This window comes from Parasteatoda tepidariorum, chromosome 8 (genome assembly GCF_043381705.1).
Source record: "Parasteatoda tepidariorum isolate YZ-2023 chromosome 8, CAS_Ptep_4.0, whole genome shotgun sequence".
Taxonomy (NCBI): domain Eukaryota; kingdom Metazoa; phylum Arthropoda; class Arachnida; order Araneae; family Theridiidae; genus Parasteatoda; species Parasteatoda tepidariorum.
Genome location: NC_092211.1, coordinates 25107438 through 25127330, shown reverse-complemented (window position 1 = coordinate 25127330; position 19893 = coordinate 25107438). Strand labels below are relative to the sequence as shown.

The following is a 19893-nucleotide window of genomic DNA, read 5'->3' as shown; positions in this document are numbered from 1 at the left end:
TTTTTTTTTTTATGAAATTTATTTTTTAAATAATTAATGGATTACATATTACCCAGTGATGCCAACACCTCTGCTTTCTACAAAAGATTTTACTAAGGGGTAGAGAATTAGAAACAAAATTTATGTTAAATTTGACATTTTAAAGGACTCGCTATGAGATAAGTGAAACAAAGTGATGTTATATATGAAGTTTTGAATTATTTACATGCATTGGTAAGCAAAATAATTTCAAAACAAATTTACCAAATCAATAATCAAAGATTAAAATTTTATTACATGAAGAAATTTTATGGCAAAGCAAGTTGGCATTGCTGATATTACCTACAGTTTTAAGAAATTTTTATGGCTAGTTTAGAAAAAATAATAATTTATTTTTAATTTGATTATTTATATTTTCCTAACCTAGATATAACAGACATTGTATTTATATTTAAAATCAAATTCGCATGCAAAATATGAAATTCATAGTTCATTATCATATTATCACAGTACACTATTATCTAAAGATAATAAAATAAGTTATGCATGAAAAAAAAAAGCTTTAATGATGCATTAGCTAGTTAAACTAGAAACAAATGAAAATTTAGTTAGAATATTTATATTATGAAATAGCTCTATTTGCCAATAAAAAAATAAGCTAAGAACTTTTAAAAAAGGAATCAATTGTATTTTTCTGTACAAAAGGCCTTTTATTCCGAGAAGATGAAGATTTAGAGCTGCTTCCTCTCTTTTTCCTAGTTTTTTGCAAATTTACTTTATTTTTTACACTAGAGTCAGAATTCAAACTATTTACAACAGGTTTTGGTAATTTTTTTTCTTCTAAAAATTCTTTTGACAGATCTAATGCCATATGATAATCTAAATGTTCTTCCTCTTCCCAAACAGGAATTAATTTATTACATTTAGAACATAAATTTGTTAGTTCTGGATCCAAGTCTGCAGTAGTGTCTGCGAAAGAGACAGACGAAACAGATTTTTTTTCATCACAACTGGGACCACTAGCAGATTTACAAGGAACAATTTCTGAACCACCAGCACATGACAATTCAACACTAGAGGATATTTTGTTGTGAAAGGTAAAGGAATTTGTAGACTCGGTCGTAGTGTTAGGAAGTTGTTCATTAGAATTTTCATTTAAAATTTTTTGACGTTCTTCTAGTTTTCTTGCGAAGAATCCCTTCTTTTTACTTTCAGAGTCCCTACTTTCTTTTGATGGCGAAGTTGAGTTTGAATCAGCCTGATTATTCACAATATCAGAGTTTAGACTATCAGCTGCATTAGTAATATTAATATCAACTGAAGTTTCAGTTTTCGATGCATCTTCAATTTGATCATTAGAAACACTTTCAGTATTTTTATTAGGCAAAACATCTTTGGTGTCATCATTACATCTATTTAGATTAAAAAAGCTGGTTATTTCACCTGCTTTTTTACTTTTTTGTGTCTTATTTAACAAACCACTGAAGATACTTGGCTTTCGTGATGATTGTTCAACATGATCTTTATCTGCTTCAATGATATCAAGAAATGCATCGATATTTGAGGAATTAGCAGTTGAGTTCGCCTTTTCACCGGGTTTAGCAAAATAGTTCTGAATATCACAGGTGGCATTATCAATTTTGTCCTCGAATTTACTAGCAGCAATAGCCAAACTTAAAATACCAGGATTCCTGAAATACATAGTTTTAAATATTATAATAGTTAGAATAAAGCTCATTAAGCACATAAATAAATCAAACATAACAAAATTAACCCTTAAAGTTTATCAGCATTTGAATACGTATGTAACTTCTAAATCTATGGAGAAAAATGTAGTTGCATAATGATAATAATAAAATTAATTTTGAAAATCATGATAAAATTTAAAAAAAAAGATATTGTATCACCAATAATCTTGTTACTTTTTTAATTCAGCTTCAACAAATAAAATCATAAGCAAAATTTTTCTTTCAAGAAATGCTTATTATTTAGTAATTTTTTTTACTCTTTTAAAGTCCAACTAGAAAGTTACAAAACTCATTAGAAAATTACAAAACTCATAAGTTTAANAAAGGACGGGGTTTTTTTGCAAGTTCGTTTAAAATGTCTTCGACAGCTGGGGTAAATTTTCTATGAATGTTTAAGAGCGCCAATCCATTCATTCTATTATTACCCGTTGAATTGCTATGCTACAATCTCAAAGTTTCCAGCTGGAATGAATAACTTCAACGATCACAGTATCTCCAATGGTATTGTTACCGATTTCATCACTAGTCGAAATAGTGGCGACGACGGGTTGGGCTATTGAATTTGGCTTTTTGTTAAGACAAAGCAAAACAGATTAAGAGACGAGCTCCAAAAGACAAGCACCAGAGATAACTCTTAGTCTGACTAACTAACTCCACTGTACTCCGTTTCCCCTTTTATATAATTTTTCACCCCATGTCCAAAATTCTCGAATTATCTCAAAGACGACAAAACGTCTAGAATTCCAGAATCATCGCGTAAAGACCTCGCGAATTCCAGCCAGTCTCGAAAACTATTGCGACTGGCAGGACAGAAAGGAACCAGCGATCGGGGCTCGCCTGTAACAGTATCACGTGAATTTGATTTCAAAAGTACAACCCTATTATAGAAAATTATTTTTTCAGTATTCTGAGAAATACCGTGAGAGAGAAAAAAGTAGGCATAAGGCAAATAAAAATACTTAGTCTTAAAAAATAATAGCCTGCACTATTCTACTAAAATTTTTATTTTTGTCATTTTGTCTGAGCTCAAGGGGGTGTTTGAACCCCTAAACCCCTCCCTTGCGTACGTCCCTGTGCATAATAATAATAATAAAATTAATTCTGAAAATCATGATAAAATTTAAAAAAAAAAGATATTGTATCACCAATAATCTTGTTACTTTATTAATTCAGCTTCAACAAATAAAATCATAAGCAAAATTTTTCTTTCAAAGGAATGCTTATTATTTAGTAATTTTTTTTACTCTTTTAAAGTCTAACTAGAAAGTTACAAAACTCATTAGAAAATTACAAAACTCATAAGTTTAATACATTTCTTTAATAAATTTATTTTAACACTACTAAATAAGTTCAGGCATTTTAAATAAAATAATATTGAAGAAGCTTAAGTTTTATTTGATGTAAAGAAAAATATTGTCATTTACATACAAAAGTTAGCAATATTTACAGTTTGGAAAAATTAAATAATGTGCTCAATATAGAGTAATGTCGGAATATATTCATAAAATGTTTCATTTATGCTAAAAATTATAATTTTTTTACAAATGATTTAGAAATATTATATTTGAAGATTTTTTTTTTAATGTTTAGAGTAATATTGTGGATGATGCAAAGCATAAAAGTCTATACTTTTTTTATAGGTCAATATTTCAAACAAGAAAAAAAATTAAGAATATTTAATAATTATTTTCTAATAAATTAAAAAAAAAAACAAACAATAATTTGAAACTTGCATTTGAATTTTGCAGTATTGTTTTATGTACAGAGTTTGTAAATGTATTTTCTTTTTTTTTACTACCTACGTTACAAATTTAGTTGGTATGAAAACTTTAAGTTTTACAATCAATGCTTCAAGCATTTGAATGTTGCAATATTGTTTTAAGTAGAAAGTTCCTTAATTTAAAGTTTTTAAATTAATAATGCACATTATTTAATTTTTTCAATTATTAATTTAATATAGTAGAAAATTACCACCTACATCAATAATTTTTTACTACATGAAATTAATAATTTAGGTGGTAAAAAAACATAAAATACTTTATAGTCGCTATAATTGTAATTAAACTTACTGTAATTAATAGAAATAAATGTAAGATTTTTTCAATGTACATTGATATTTTTTTAATGTAATGATTAAACATATTAAATTTTTAATTCTAAGGAAAAAAGTATTATGTTCAACCATTACAACAATATGGAGGTCTTGATGCTAAACCACAGGAAACTAAACTATTATATGTTTAGGTAGTAATCAGTCTAGTTATTAAAACTAATGTTATACAACAAGAAATAAAGTAACTTTATTACAGGTACAATGTTTAGAAGAGACAAAAGAAAAAAAAAGATATTTAACATTCAAGCTTTTTAAATTATGAATTTTTAAACAGTAAAATTTTTTTTTGCTTGTGGCATTTAATAGCTTGAAATTATACATTTTTTAAAAAATGATTACGGCAAATATTGTAGGGTTCAAGGAATAAATTATGGTATTAAAATTTAAATATTGCATGAAGTTAAATACAACATATTCCTGCAAGTTTGTAACAGATAAAACTAAACTCAACTTAACATAATAAATTTTACTTCACGTTCATTTGGATGAAATCAACAAATCATTATCTCCTATATTTTTTCTCTAATGGCTGAATTTATTTTCTTACGTTTTGTCTGAATGAAAAAAGTTTTTGTCAATTAATAATATTTTACTAATAAGATAATATAGATTAAATACGAATAAAATCTAGGCTTTATAAACTTATTTTTATATCAATTAAACTAAAGTCATAATTATAAATACTAGTACATAAATTTAATTTAATAATTTGTTACAAAGCAAAAAATAAAGCATGTTTTTATACTAAAATTTGATGTGTATATTTGAACATAGAAAAATGAATCTTATCAAAATAAAATTGCTAGATACATTTTTAAGATTAAAATTCAAGGACAAATTATTATACTTACCATGAAGAATCTGTAGCATTATTAAACTTTTGCATAGCAGCAAAAGCATCATGTGTTAATTTTTCTGCATCATAAATATATATTGGGCAAGATTTAGAAACCACAGAGAATCCCGTTGATGCTTGGCTACGAATATTCACAGTCATTAAACGAGCTGCTCGCCGATTCTACAATAAAAAAATATATTATATTTAGCTAGTTGATGATATAAAAAACTAGTTTTTTTTTTGCAACTAAGAAATTCTGCATAATTGAATTATTGAAATTGAATATAGATAGAAAATCAGTATATAATTATTGAATGTAAAAAATATCAAAGAACAATAGTAGAGCACCTGCAATACAAAATAGTTTGCAATGTCTTTCATAACGGGGCTGTTATAAGACACAGACCTTTAGGAGCCTGCTTTAAATTTCTACAAATTTTAAAAAGTTATTTGTTTAATGGTAGTTAATTATTTAGATGTTAATTTTTTAATTGATTCAGTTGGGTACTTGCAACTAGAGAAGAAGTAAAGTAATTATGCCAAATCAAATAAAATTGAATTAAATCAGTTTTAATTAGATACCCGTAAACAACGTCATACATATATGCTGAGCTGATTGGTGACAGAATCGACAAATGCCACGATTTACTTATGATGCATGTATCCAATTCATAACTTACACGAGACGTCATTATTCTTTATTCAATAATGATTCTTTTATCAATATTTTAAACATTTCTTTCAGAAAATTAATGCAATAAAAGAGTTAAAATCTTAAAGAATAAAGAGAAAAAAAATACAATGCAAAATTTTTTCAAACTTGGGGACATTTTTACTGAATGTAGTTAGATTGTTTTACTTTAGAAATCTAACAAAATCTTACAAAATCCTAGAATATTTTTAAAGTTTCTCCATAATAGTTAGATACAACTAGAAATGGTAATTTTAGTATATAAAAAGCTCAAATGAGTAAAGCTTTATAGTTTTTGTCTAGTGTAGATGAATCCCAGATTTCATATTACATTAAGCTTCATAATATCTGGTCAAATAAAGAATGAAAAATGTTGAAATCGGTCATTTGTAAAACTTGCTCTGGGTGGTAAAAGTAAGTAGACAAAACAGAATTGCTTGAACTCCGCGGCAATGGCAAAAACTATTGACCTGGTAAAAGCACAGTTGGTGACTTTATTTCAATCATAAATTTATAAACGGTTAATATTTCACATCAATCATTTTTTTGCATAATTATTTTAATATGTGTAATACATAATGTTAATTACATCACAAAGTAGGTAGGAAGAGATAATTAGTCCTATTCAGTTATTGTTGTTATCCAGACATTAAACCAAATAGTCAGCAGTTTACTATATTTTCAAGTGCAACTCGTTGATGGGACAGTAATTATCAACATATTATTACTAAATTATTAAAAATAAAATAAATTTAAAACTTTACTTACATTTTCTTGGTCTTTCAATAATCTTTCTTCTAACTCAGAACAGAGTTGTTTTACCCAATGCATCACCTGATAGGAAAAAAAAAAAGAATTTAATTATTTAGAAGTTGAAGATAATAATAGCAAAGGCTATCATTATTGTGCACTTTATTAATTTTTGTACCTTTTCCCTTGTGTTCAACATTGATTTACCAGGAAAATTCTTCCCACAACCAATTGACTTAGGAAGCTGCCTAGCAACTACAGGCTCATTTTCAACACCTCTTGAAATATAATAAAGCCATGATCTACAAAAACATAAAAATCAAAAATATTTTTTTTTATTTCTTTAAAAAAAACTTCCTGAATCATAAATTATTTATTATAATTTTTGAATGAATTTTTATTATCAACTGTAGAGTTTAGTGTAAGGTTTTTCTGCTTTAAAAATGATAACTTATAACTTATAGCAACAACAGGAAGCTGTTATTGAAACAGACTTTTCCTTCAAAAAATATCTTAGTTAATGTCCCGGCAGCAAAAAATTAAGTACAGTAGGGAACCAATTATCCGGAATGATCGGGACCATCGCTATTCTGGATAACTGATTTTTCCGGTTTTCTGAATTGCTACAAAAAGCCGTTTTTTTTAAAACTTTTTTTATTGTTAAACCCAACTAAAAAAAAAAATAAATTTGGAAATAATCTTCAAGAGGAAAAAACGATGAAGTAATACACTAATGATTATTTCCAAAATGATGGTAAGGTAAACATCTTTAAAAAAAGAAAGAAAAATCCTAAAATCTTATGAGGAAAAAAACATTTTTTTAAAAAAAAATGGCAGGAAAATTTATTGAATTTTGTTCTGTTTTTTTGGTTTTCCGATTTCCGGATAACGGGTTCTGTACTGTATTATTCATACTAATATACACAAAGTTTGTTTTAAATATAAAATTGAGTGCTTTTTCTGAACCTAGATACCTTCATCTATTAAGTTCGAATGCTTTTATTTTGTGTTAAAGTTTTCTTTAAGTTTTTGTAAAATCGAAACAAGAGGCTCTGCATAAAAAATCCCCTTAGTCCTATCATCCAAGGACAGCTCATTTGCCCAAACTACTTTGAGCTGTATCTACTATATTCACATAATTTAATTATAAATTTCAAAATGTAATGATATTTTACCAAATCCATAAAATTGATAATAATTTTTAATAACCATAGAAATCTTTATTTGCATGTATGTTTCTTTCTCTCTCTATATATATACAGATTTCATTCTTGCAATTCAATATCTTTCTGCAGATTATTGCTATACAGCTTGCAAATTAATATTTAAAAAAAATAATCTTGGAATGTAAAATGCTGGAATATCTCTACTTATTTGAAACTTAAGGAGTTGTATGAAATATAGAATGAAACTAAAAAGAGAAATTTGATAGCAACTGAGCACAAAAAACAAATTTGTCCCAATTAGAATCATAACACTGAAATATTTTGCAGTAGTTGAAAGCTTATACAAAGAATTTTGAAAGATTTTTATTACAAATTTTTGTGAAAATTACAAAAATATTATATGTGCACACAAGTAGAATGATAATGAAGGTAAATAATAGACAGCAGTACAGCAAGGTATAATAAAACGGTTATTTTACTATTGCATTGGAAAACATATAAATTTACTTTGTTATTAAACCAACAGTTGATACATGCAACAGCTTCCATTAACAACCACAATAATAAAGTTCACTTTTAAAAAAATATATCTATCATAAATAGATCATAATAATGATCTATCAGAGAAATAAATTTTAGGTTAAGTTAGGGAATAAATCAGTCATAAATTAGCTAGGGAAAGAAATAGAATATAAAATTATACTTCACATAAAATAATTCACTACTTTAAGCTTTATTCAATTTTGACATCAAACTTTGTTTGCATATAATATAAAATAAACATGTAAAACAAAGAAAAAATTCATTACCCACTCTTTTCTCCAAAAGCATTCACAAATTCTGCTTTTGATATTTTCATCAATTGGGACATCATTTTAACATCAAACTTTTTCATAACTTGATCACCAAACTTTCCTCCAAGGTTTCGTCTGCAATTTAATTTTATTAAATTAAATGCTTGAATCGACTATAATAGTATGTAACATCAGTCTGATAAAAATATAAGGTCAATGCACAAAATAAAAAAACACCTGAATAACTTTCGGTTTAATGATTGAATTCTTGTATACAATCTTAATTGTTTGAAGGGCTGACCAGAAACATGTAAAATTTATGTATTCATTATGGTGATAAATTAAGTTACAAGACAAGACTATGGCAATTGTGATCAGCAAAAGAAGAGTTTAGACAGTTATAGAATAAATCTAAAGTCTATTAAAATGCATCAGAGTTGACAAAGTGAAGTGCAAGAACCCTTTATAACAAATCCAGCTCACTTTGAATTAAAAACGCCGATCATTTAACATCCAACTTGTGAAATGATTGGCACTTTCATATAATATCGACAACAGTGCACCGAATTGAATTGCGGTGAATGACTATATTGTGACGACAATGCTTTTTGGGTAATGGCAAAGGAGCAATTAGCATGCCAAAGGAAAGAAAAAAAATTTTCTTACAGAAAATTGAAAACTTAACAACTTTTACAAATACCTAATTAAAAATAAGCAGCTTTAGGCATTTTTTAAAAACACTACACACATTTGTCATTATAATACATTTTTTTTAAAAAGTAAATGTATGTAGTTTTAATTCACAGCATATTAAATATAAAATATGTTGTGAATATTAAAATGTAGTCCCTTATATACTTTTAAGTATTACTTTTATAAATAAGTTTAAGTACATAAACTTTACACAACACTTCATTGCTAGCAAAATTAGAAGGTGTTAAAAACCAAATTATGTAAGTGAAACATTTAAATTCATAAATTCCTTAAAAAATTCTATTGAAATTTTGAATATATTTTGCTTTGAAACCAAGAGTAGTTAAATGCATTAGAAAACTGATTGAAGCTGAGAGTATAAATAAGACTTTAGTATCCATTATTTCACAGTAGAAGATTTATAAAATAAAATTTTATAAATCACATTATTTTTGCGAATATATGAATATATTTCGCTTTGAAAATGCATTAGAAAACTGATTGAAGCTGAGAGTATAAATAAGACTTTAGTATCCATTATTTCACAGTAGAAGATTTATAAAATAAAATTTTATAAATCACATTATTTTTGCGAACGTAAACAATGAAAACAATTTCTGAAACTGAGTTAGAATTATAAACTGTTTAAAGGCTACAAGAAAAATTATTCGTTTAAAGGTTACAGTTTTTGAAGCAAACCGAAATTGACACATTACTTTTGCTGTTAATTCTGATGCTCCTAATGAGTTTAGCTTTCTTTTTTTGTAAATAAAAAATAAGGTGCATGTTTTCGCGTTTTACAGTAATTTGCACCTAAAAACTATTTTAAAATATTTAAATATTGTTCTGACCTAGATATATTTAGTGAAGTTTACTGATTTGTGAAAAGATAACACAAAGCATCAAGTTTCAAGGGTTGCATTACAAGGATTTTCTACTGCATTACATTCAATTTAGACACATATTTACATGCAGACATATACCTAACATATACTTTTAAATTAAAAGTTTTAATATTTACAAATACCATAGACATATGGTATAAACGCATTTTATTACATATACTTACACTTTGTTTATGGGAATAGAAGTATATAGCAAGGGAACTGATGACTCAGGTAAAACTGTTTGCTTGTTAGGTTTGTTAATGCCACAAGATAGCTTTGCAAGCATCTACACCAAGAAAAGCAATGCATTAATTTTATATTACATGATTTCATTTTAGGAAATTCATAATATAATACACTTGGAAAGTCAAGCTCGCAGCTATTGGCCTTATGAATTAAGTCAGAAAAAAGACTAGACATGTTTTTGTTTGACAAAAGAGTACCACTAGGGTGAAAGTCTGACTTAGCTCAGAATCTCAAGGATGAAAATTCAAAATATATCAGCAATATATAGTTAAATATAGGCAATATATTAAAATTTGATTACAGTAATTGAAGTTAGAAATTTTCGAAAACAAATTTCGAAGAAAGTTAGACAACGTGAACATAGCTTTAAAAATACTGCATGACATTTTAAATCATGTATCATTAAATTATTTGCTATCTTAATAGATTTTAAATAAGAATATGACAAATCGTCGTAAAAAAAACAAATACACCAATTAAACTATTATTAAATCTCTCTTATCTTTGTCTTTTTGCATCAGTCATAGCTTTTTATTTTCTTTCTTCTAAGAGATTTTAGAAACATTGCGTCTGACAACGAAACTAAAATTAATTAGTAAATAAAACAAATAAATAAAATAACAAAATAGTAATGCAATAATATTTGTTTAATATATTTATTGCTTTGGCAAAAAAAAAAAAAACGACTTTGATTTTTCAGTATGAAATATAAAAAAAATTCTATCACTTTATCAGTCAAATCAGCACTTTAATCAGTCAGATATGATCCATTCTGCTCCGTAAGAGTTAGAAATTTTTCTGATAAGTTTATAATCTTGCACTTTAAACTCACAAACTTTTGGTCCTGATCAGCAAAAAACTCAACAAAGTGAGATATGAGGTTATGGATATTTTTACCATGTAAAAATTTTTGTAAACTTTGAAATCAATGATAAGATGGTGCAAGGTTGGGCCTATATGGGGGTTGCCATATCACTTCCCAACCAAGCTTCAAGAATTTCGCATGTGTTGGTAAAAATGTGAGAGGCCGTACAATGTCGCAGTAGAACATGAATAGTTAGTGATTTCTTAATTATGCTTCTTTTTCTTTTTAATTTCACTGAATGCTTCCTCCAATTTCAGATTTTCAGATGAGGTTGACAGTTAACTTCTGGGCTTTTTGTTAGGTTCCTTTATAAGCAGTTCAAAATAAAAAACACATTTATAATCACATTAAATGACTGCAATATATTTTTCTGATACATTAAGCTTACTGTATGCTGGCTCATCATGCTTAAACCATGATATTTTTTTGATTTATAATATTATAGACAATCCATCTTTTAGTACGAGAAATAATTTGTTTAAATAATGGTTAATTGTATTCTATTTGAAATTTGTATCACAAATATTGATTCATTACGTTAGGTGAAAAATTTTTAATTTGAGTATAACCGGAATATCGAGTTTATTGGCCGTAGCAGCTTTTTTGTCTTTATGAAAATAGAAAATAAAATATGTTGAAAATGCTTATTTGGTGCACATTGTGTTAAAACTGATTGTAAACAAAAATTTGTTACTATAGCAATCTAAAGAAATTGACTATAAAATTTCAAAAGCAAAAAGTTTTTATGTAAAGAAAAGAATAAGGGGAAAAAAAAGCAATGATATCTACTGGAGAAAACTGTACTTTCTTGTCAACATAATAATTAATTACAGAATGGTTACCCTTTTATTTTTAAATCTATATGAAACATGTGAAATTGGAGTTGCAAGTAATAGAACATTTAAATGAAATGACCCACTAAAAATTTCTTATTGCCCTTTATGGGATCAAATTAAGATCAGAAGCGATATTGTTAAGAAAATTCGTGCCACTGAAAGAATAATGTATATTTCCAAATATGAGCTAAGAATTTATTTTTGAAAGCTTAAGCCCAGCTTAGCTTATGATTAGAACATTTAACTTCAAAAAATTTATAACTTAATATAAACAAATATGGAGTAAGCTCATTATTTAAATAAAGCTAAAAGTGAAAACATTTAGCGTTTTAGCAGTCTTTAGCTTAGATTCAAATTAAAAATACATATTATTTTATAAAACATATGAATTTTTTGATAAATATAAAATGTTAAGTTTACAATAAAAATTTATAAATAGTAAATGAATCAAATTTGTAAAACAAAACATATTCGTACAGCATATTTTTAGTTACCTTACTTTATTATGAGCAACTCCAGCTGAACATCTAAATCCAGTTTTTTCAAACACTGCTGCTCTCATTTCTTCTACAATCACAGCAGCCACAGCTAACATTCTATCATTATACAAATGCTCTTCTTGATAGATCGTATTAAGCCAATTTTGAACATCATCTAAAAATATTTTTTTATTTTAAGCAATAAGGTAGAAATCCCATGTTTTTATAACAAAATAATGATAACCCAAGAAAAATAACCAAATAATTTAAAAATAACCCAAGTTTTTACAACAAAATAATAATAAAAAAAAAGAAAAAAAAATGCCTATAAAGGATTTTTAACAAATATAAGAGAGAGGTAATACATAAGAGGTTTATGCTTAAGACTCATAGCATTTTTTTTTATCTTCTAAATGCACAAATGAAGGATAGGGTAAAATTTGTGCTATGTAGACTAAAGCAAAAAACAAATGACAGTAAAGCACATAAATGGAAACATAATAGTTTAAGTTCTATAAAAAAAAAGCCTTCTTCAGAGTCTAAAAGTGAAAATGATTCTTGAGTCAAAACGTCAAACAATTTTGACGTGTAGTCACTGAGGAAAGTTCTAGAACTCAAACTATAAGCATGTCCGTTTATCTATTTTTGTGAGTGGCAGCTATTGACAACGTCGACCATTAACTATCAAAAGGTACTTCCGGATAGAATCAAGCTAACATGTCTTATATACAAGTGAATGGAGATTGAATAGAGTAGTAGCTATGATACACTTTTATTTGGGCTTTATTCACATTTGTTTTTTGCTTTAGTCATTAGACCATTCTAATATTTCCATCCATTTGTCAAATTTTTTAGTGATTTTATCATAAAGGTTTATAGAGTTAATAAATTCTTAAAATTAAAATTAGTATGCCATTTCTGTTCTTCTCTGCTCTGCCCGTTGCTTATGTGCTTTGCACTGAAATATTTTAAGTCCTTTATAATTTTATCCCATTTATGTTAACCAAATCTTCACCTATAAAAAAAGTAGGCCTGTTCAAAACTTATAATATAGTAACTTATTACAAAATATAATAACTTATCATAATATAATAATTATATATAATTAATTTATAAAATTATAATATAAAATCAAATTAGTATACAATAACCCTAACAAATAGCAGATTTAACAATTGACAATAATTTAGCAACATAATAAAATATTTGATATTAAGTACTATAGTAGGCATTTTGATTTACTATCTAAAAGTTTTCTAAAGTTTATTTAAAATAAAATAAAAATTAACTGCAAAACTTAATACAATAAGGATCACAAATTCTTAAAATTAACATTTGCAAAAATAAATATTTTATAAGATTTTTAGAAGTCATATTCAAGAATCAAATAGTAGTGGAGGATCTAGCAGGCACAAATTGGACAAAAACATTTACAGAGGACAAACCTAACTCTGAGTTATTTGCAATTTAAACTCATTGAGTCAAATTTTAACTTCTTTTAGGAGAGGGTTACCATATAAAAAATCATGATGTTAAAACACACATTCTTATTGATTATTGGATTTTATAGTATAACTTAAGAAAACACACACGCAAATAAATAAATAAATCAAAAATTTGAAACAACTACATAAAATTCTTATTAGTACAATTACCCTTTTCCCACCCAACGACAAAAGTATTAGGTAATTGCTCCACTGTAACACAAACAGGATTTTGCATTCGAGAGTTAATAACTGATGTTAAATCAATGTAAGCTTCATCGATACTGGCTCTTTCAACACATTCGCTAAATTCACACAACACTTCAATAACAGAGGCTCCAGCTTCTCTATACCTAAAAGAAAAAGGATTATAAACCATTTACTTCTGTTATTTAAATTCAAAATATTAGCAATATATCATTTCCGTGAAAACCATTCAAGATAACTGGATTTTTTTGTAAGAATTAATTAATGTGCACATAAGTAAATTGTAGAAATTTTTAATAACCACATGTTCATAGTCTGCAAATAATAATAGGTCTAGTTAAAACACTAACAATTAAGCTAAACAAAAGCAACATCAGGAAAGATAATGCCTAATACACAACTTACATGGAAGTATACACGCACTTACAACGTATTTTGAAGCGGCTATCTATTTCATTAGAAAATTTCATATTTTACAATAATTTTCACGAAACATATATATTTAAATAACTTATTTAGCAGAAAAAACTTTCATGCTGCCTATCGCAACCATAAATTATTCAAATGCTAAATATAATATTTTTATTTTGAGTTATCTCACTATAAAATAACTAAAAAAGTATGAAAAATGTGTTATACAAAAATTTTGTGTCAAAGGGTTAATATCTCAGCGATCAGTTCTTTGATAACATAGCCTATGAGAATATTTGCATAGTATTTCACTATTAATATACAACATTACCTATGAATAACACAAAGATAATCTGCTTGTTATCAAGGTAAGTGGTTGGAATGACAGAAATTTCCAAGTCAAATGCTTATAGGGACCAGAAAACTAAGCATTTTCTGGTTAGTCAAAAAGACAAAAGATAACTCTTGTTAAAGTAAGAGTAAAAATGAATAATTATTAAAAATAATCCAGGGAATTCATAAAAATGTAGTATTTCTTTACTACTCGGATACACATTAATCACATTCAAGAAAAAAGTTCATCAAATTATCCACAATATACTCCCCGGGGCAGAATCACATCGACATTGTTGCAGAACGTTAGAGTTCTTGCAGATAGATTTTTCTTTTGAAAAGAAAAAAAAACTAGTTTTCTTTTCTACAGAAATTCACACGTACGATTTGAATCATGCATTTAGATAATAATTTATGGGCGTGCTCAATTTATGATGATAGTAACATAAATCGATGTAATGCTTCGATTGTATTTTTCACAGTTATTAATATTGATTCTCACGTGGTTTTTAAATATCCTGCAATATTTCAAACAATATGGAAAATTCCAATCTTGCATGAGTATTTACTTTTTAAGGCAATGATTCTATCAATTTTTTGGCTTATACCGCTATTGATTTCTCCATAGTTTTTAAATCCGATATTTTTTATACAATGTCATTATATATAATCTAATGAAATATGCTTTTGAGTACCGTTTTTTTGAAGAGTCTCATTTATGTGATTAGATCATCGATCTTTTTTTTAGCAATCACAACTACGTATTTCACGATTTTAATTTTTTTTATGCATTGTGAAGATTATTTACAAACTGTGAAGAAGGAAATAATTAGTGCATCAAACCCCCAACAAAATTCAAGAATATCACCCATAATATTAAAATCAAAAATTTATAAATGTTTAATTAAAAAAAAATACATATATGGTTTTCGTAAACACAGCATTTTGTTATTTTAAATTAGTAACATATATGTTTGTTACTATTAAAAGTATCTTGCAGAAAGCTATTAGTGCTGAAAAATTTTGTCGCAGACAGCTGAAAGAAATTCGGCAACAGGGAATATACTCAAATAATTACTTGATAAGTTTCTATAAAATATTACCTCGTTAAATCAGCTTTACCCCTCACTTCTGGGACTCTAAATAAATGGATGTCTGGACAAAGTCTCTTGGCTTCTTCCCCTCGGCCAGGACGTTTAACACCTAAAGCTCTAGCTTCATAATTCACAGCAATGATCCTTTAGGAATTAAATTAACTGTTTGAATTCAATAAAAATAATCAACATTAAGAACTTTACGTAGAGACATAATACAATGATTTTACAGATAGCACAGGGATTTACTTTATAAGAGGTTAAAATTGCTTAAGAGAACGATATAATAAATTATGCAATAAATCATAAGAGAAATTGTTTAAGTGTGTAGAATATAATCATATTATGTTAAAATATATTCAGTTTTCTAGAAGATCATGGTAACAAAGGAGTTGCATTATTGTGAAAACGTCGAATAGAACAATATGAACTGTGTCATTTTGCATAATTCGCAGCAAAAATCGACATGGTAAAGAGAAAAAATATCATTTTCCAAAAGCGAAAATTAAGCACTTAAAAAAAAAAGAAACAATGACTAAAGGCTTTTTAAAAACGCTACATACCCTGGTAACTAGGGAAGATATTTTTTCTAATTTTTGTAATTGGTTTAAAATTAATTTTTAATTTGCAGATTAGTGACTCTGCAATGGCTTTTTAGAAGCCAATGGTCCCGATGTACTACTGAACTAGCAATTCTTTATCTAAATACGCAATTAAAATTCATGTTCAATCTCATTTTTTTATATTTAATAATTTATCAATGTCTTGTTACATAACAATTTTATTTTTTCCATAAATTTATAAAAACATTTCATCAAAATTTGGCCTTGCTCATTCTGGATGAGGCATTTTCAGACCATCTCACGGACTTTTGAACTTTTCATTATTTTAGCATTAAACATTACTTGTAAAACGACATGCAAGTACTACATCAAACGTTAATGTGAACTGCGATAATCTTTAGCAAAGCATATGAAATTGGTTTTAATTTGTTAGAGACATACTAACATAAAATAATATTATACATACCCACCACCCTTATAATTATTGTATTGTACAACAGCAGCTGGCTTGTTTTTATATTCTGGGCACAGTTTTTGTTCTACCTGGACATAAAAGCAGTCCATATCAACTAGAGCAATAATTTTATCTTGCTTGGCATCCATTTTTATATTTCAAGATGGGGCAATATTAATCACACCTATAGAATAGAGTAAGTACATAATAAAAAGTGCATGGAGCAAAAATTAAAGATACAATCTTAAATCTATAGTAGTATAGTAATTTATAATGGCATAGTAAACAAAATCATGTTATCAACATTATGTTCGCAAGACAGTAAATTTCCCCATGCAGCTGATTAAATTTACAAATTGCTCTTTAATAATCATTCCTTTTTGAAAAACATGAAATATGCAAAGAAATATTAAATTTTAAAACTATGAAATTTTAATATGTCTTCTTGGAACTATTTGTACATAAATAGATGAAAGAAATTTTTCAATTTAAAACTTCTCTCGCAAAAATATTTTATAATTCTGGTCTGCATGAACTAACAATTGTTGTTGATTCTAAAATATTTACTTAATTGTTGAATGGCAAAAACTTCCATAAAACAAACTTTAATAATTTATATAAACGTTACTAAACATCAAATTCCCTGTGGCAGAAACGCAGCATCACGGCGAAATTGTTGCAGAATGTTACAGAGTTCTTTCAGAAAGATTTTTCTTTTGGGAAGTAAAAAAATTTGGCTTTCTTTTCTACAGAACTATATTCAAAAGATGCCTTTCTCGCACATCGGAGGAAAAAGTTGGGGCAACAGATCACTAAACAGAAATATCTCCAAATCATGAAAGTAAAAACATTATTGTAAATATTTTAATATAAACTATTATATGTTACATTTAGTGTTTTAAGAAGATCAGATGTCACTCAAAAACATTATCAGCTAAATTTTAACAGAGTATTTACAAAAATTAACAATGAAACAGATTGATATCTAACAAAATTAGAAATAAACAATGAAACAGAATGATTAAAGTAATCTATGACAAAAAGTAAACATTAATAAAAATGAGAAAACAAGCAAGTTTTCATAAAAAAGTTTAAAAAATTAAAAAGTGTAGATGATATTTAGAAAGGTTAAGAAGATATACTCACATTAAAGAAGCATAAACAACAAGGCAGTATTAGGAATCAAGCTAAAATTTCACATTTTACCAAGACGGAAAGTATTTCATAAACATCCGACATACTAAATAAGACAAATTAAGAGTAGATGCAAAAGCCATCAAACATCAATATGAAATTAAATACCTATTCACAGAAAATTGCATTCATTAACATAAATAAACAAAAGCGGTTCATAATTTAGAGACAGGAATTATAGAGCATATAACAAGATTAATTTGCAGTTAAACAATTAACATCAAAATTGTACAGATTTAAATAAATAAACAAAGGATTATATTGATGACTGGATCAATACAACTTATAGATATAAATAAACAAAACAATATCTTGACACTCATATGTACCAGAATCATATATAAATGCAGTTAGAGGAAATAGTAATTCTACAAAATATAAAAACAAACTATGATTCGTAGTTAGGCGCCAAAATATACATACCTGGATTTTTTAATGGCCCCAAGCTGCTTACATAATAAAAACAACGATGAGCATGAACAGGTTTTACTCGAGACAGAAGTTTGAATGAGACACGTGATGAGGATTTAAAGCGCATGCGCAAAGACAAGATCTAGTGGAGAAAGATGCGATGAGAACTTCTCATATGAGTGTGAAAAGATGAGGTGCATGGATTAAGATGGAACGTTTTTATCTGGATTTTTGAATTAAATAAATTGTTATGTGGTAATCTTCACATGAAAAATTTATTTGAAGTGATAAATTTTAAAAGGATATTTTTAGTGTGTGTGTGAACATTTGGATATTTCTCATTTCATTACTTTTGGATTTAATTTGAAAGTATCAAAAGGATAACCAAGAAGATGATTTAAGAATTCCCGCTTCAGGATGCTTATCTTTTCGTCTACTTTTCCGACGGTCAGGTATTGACGCAAAACTTCCGGTAAGCTTTAAGGCATATTCATGTCAAATATTTATAATCTACAATTTTAAATGGAAGATACTGAAAATAAGAAGAAATTTACTTTCTGCATAAGTCGGTTTTTTCCCCAACTACATTCATCACGTTTCTTTTTATTCTTTTACTTGTTTCTAAGAAAACTTGTGACTTAAAAATGTTGTTATGCTTCCCACTTTTTATAGCAATAATTATTAAATATTAAGATATTCGTAAAATATACATGTGTGTATTCGAACTCACAACGTTTATTATTTGATGTTTTACAACGTAAGTAAAATCTGAAATATTAAGTTTCAAATTAGAACTATGTCATTTCAATATGAAACGCACTAGTCAAAAAGTTAATTTAAACTTTATTCAATTTACAATTACAGTGCACAACAAAATATATATATATGAATTCAAACAGTATCTTAACTTTAAAAAAAAAATGCTAAGAACAAAATTTTAAAAAATGGAATTTTTTCTTAAAAGATTTTATTTTATTATTTAGTAGAAAGAGACTACATTAAACGATTATTGGAATTGAATTTTAATCGTTTGTTGAATGCAAACGATAATTAATATTAAAGATTTTATAAATCAAAGAATCGTTTGCATTTTACAAATTGTATTCCTTTTCTCAGTGTCAGCAAATAGTTTTTTTTAAATGAATAAAGTTTAATTAAAATACGATGCAGTTTTTGAATTTTAAAATAATAGTCCTCAAGTTCGTAATTANTGATAAATTAATGTCTGATATTTACAGGCTCCCGCTAGACGGCGTACTCGAGCGTTGCGATCGCGAATTGTAAATCTGGTTTTCCTGTATATCATACGAAAACAGCCTTACTTAATAGCAGAGCCTTATAGTACTTTTGTAATAAATGAAAGTAAAAAATAGTGATAATGTAAAATTTAAAAAAAAAAAATTTTAATAATTAAAAAAATACTGCTCAATCATAGAATCGTTTGCTCTCTTTCCTACTAACTGTATTCTTTCATTATTGAAATTACTATTTTCAATAAAATTAGATTTTTTCCCAGATACTTTTTGGGCTATACAAAGATTTTTGAGCGACTTTTCTGCAAGTGATTTAAAAATCGAAAGAATTCATTTCCAAATTTAAAGAAATTTATTATTAAAAAGAAAATGTGAGCGTAATTTTAATAGGAAACAGTCTTAAT

General features: G+C 26.9%; 2 protein-coding genes across 4 annotated transcripts in view; one reads left to right on the top strand and one right to left on the bottom strand.

Moving 5' to 3' along the window:
- On the bottom strand, window positions 1-18346 carry LOC107455060 (DNA polymerase eta). 3 transcript variants are annotated; one of them, XM_043039314.2, is made up of 12 exons: window positions 18249-18346; window positions 17778-17933; window positions 16644-16815; window positions 15624-15758; window positions 13741-13922; window positions 12106-12260; window positions 9842-9945; window positions 8095-8214; window positions 6298-6421; window positions 6138-6203; window positions 4692-4858; window positions 1-1670 (listed from the first exon to the last, which is right to left on the bottom strand). In XM_043039314.2, the coding sequence occupies exons 3-12, from the start codon at window positions 16778-16780 to the stop codon at window positions 638-640; spliced, it is 2223 nt and encodes a 740-aa protein (XP_042895248.1). In that variant the 5' UTR covers window positions 16781-16815; window positions 17778-17933; window positions 18249-18346; the 3' UTR covers window positions 1-637. The 3 variants fall into 3 exon arrangements, with proteins under 3 accessions (XP_042895248.1, XP_042895249.1, XP_071040611.1); XM_043039315.2 differs by having other exon boundaries at window positions 505-1670; window positions 17778-17871; window positions 18249-18339; XM_071184510.1 differs by lacking the exon at window positions 18249-18346 and adding an exon at window positions 18155-18209 and having other exon boundaries at window positions 505-1670; window positions 17778-17871.
- A 61-nt stretch (window positions 18347-18407) lies between these two features.
- Window positions 18408-19893, top strand: part of LOC107455064 (apoptosis-stimulating of p53 protein 1) — a 453339-nt gene continuing 451853 nt past the window's right edge. Inside the window, exon 1 of the mRNA XM_043039313.2 lies at window positions 18408-18708. The gene's annotated coding sequence lies outside the window, so the exon portion shown is untranslated. The remainder of the gene's footprint in view (window positions 18709-19893) is intronic.

Bases quoted from the DNA above. Each gene is read 5' to 3' on its own strand.
- LOC107455060 (XM_043039314.2), bottom strand. From the start codon at position 16,780: ATGGATGCCAAGCAAGATAAAATTATTGCTCTAGTTGATATGGACTGC. The intron at 12,261-13,740 runs GTAATTGTACTA...AAATATTTTTAG, and splicing joins TGTCGTTGGGTGGGAAAAGG to ATGATGTTCAAAATTGGCTT. The intron at 1,671-4,691 runs GTAAGTATAATA...TATGTATTTCAG, and splicing joins AATGCTACAGATTCTTCATG to GAATCCTGGTATTTTAAGTT.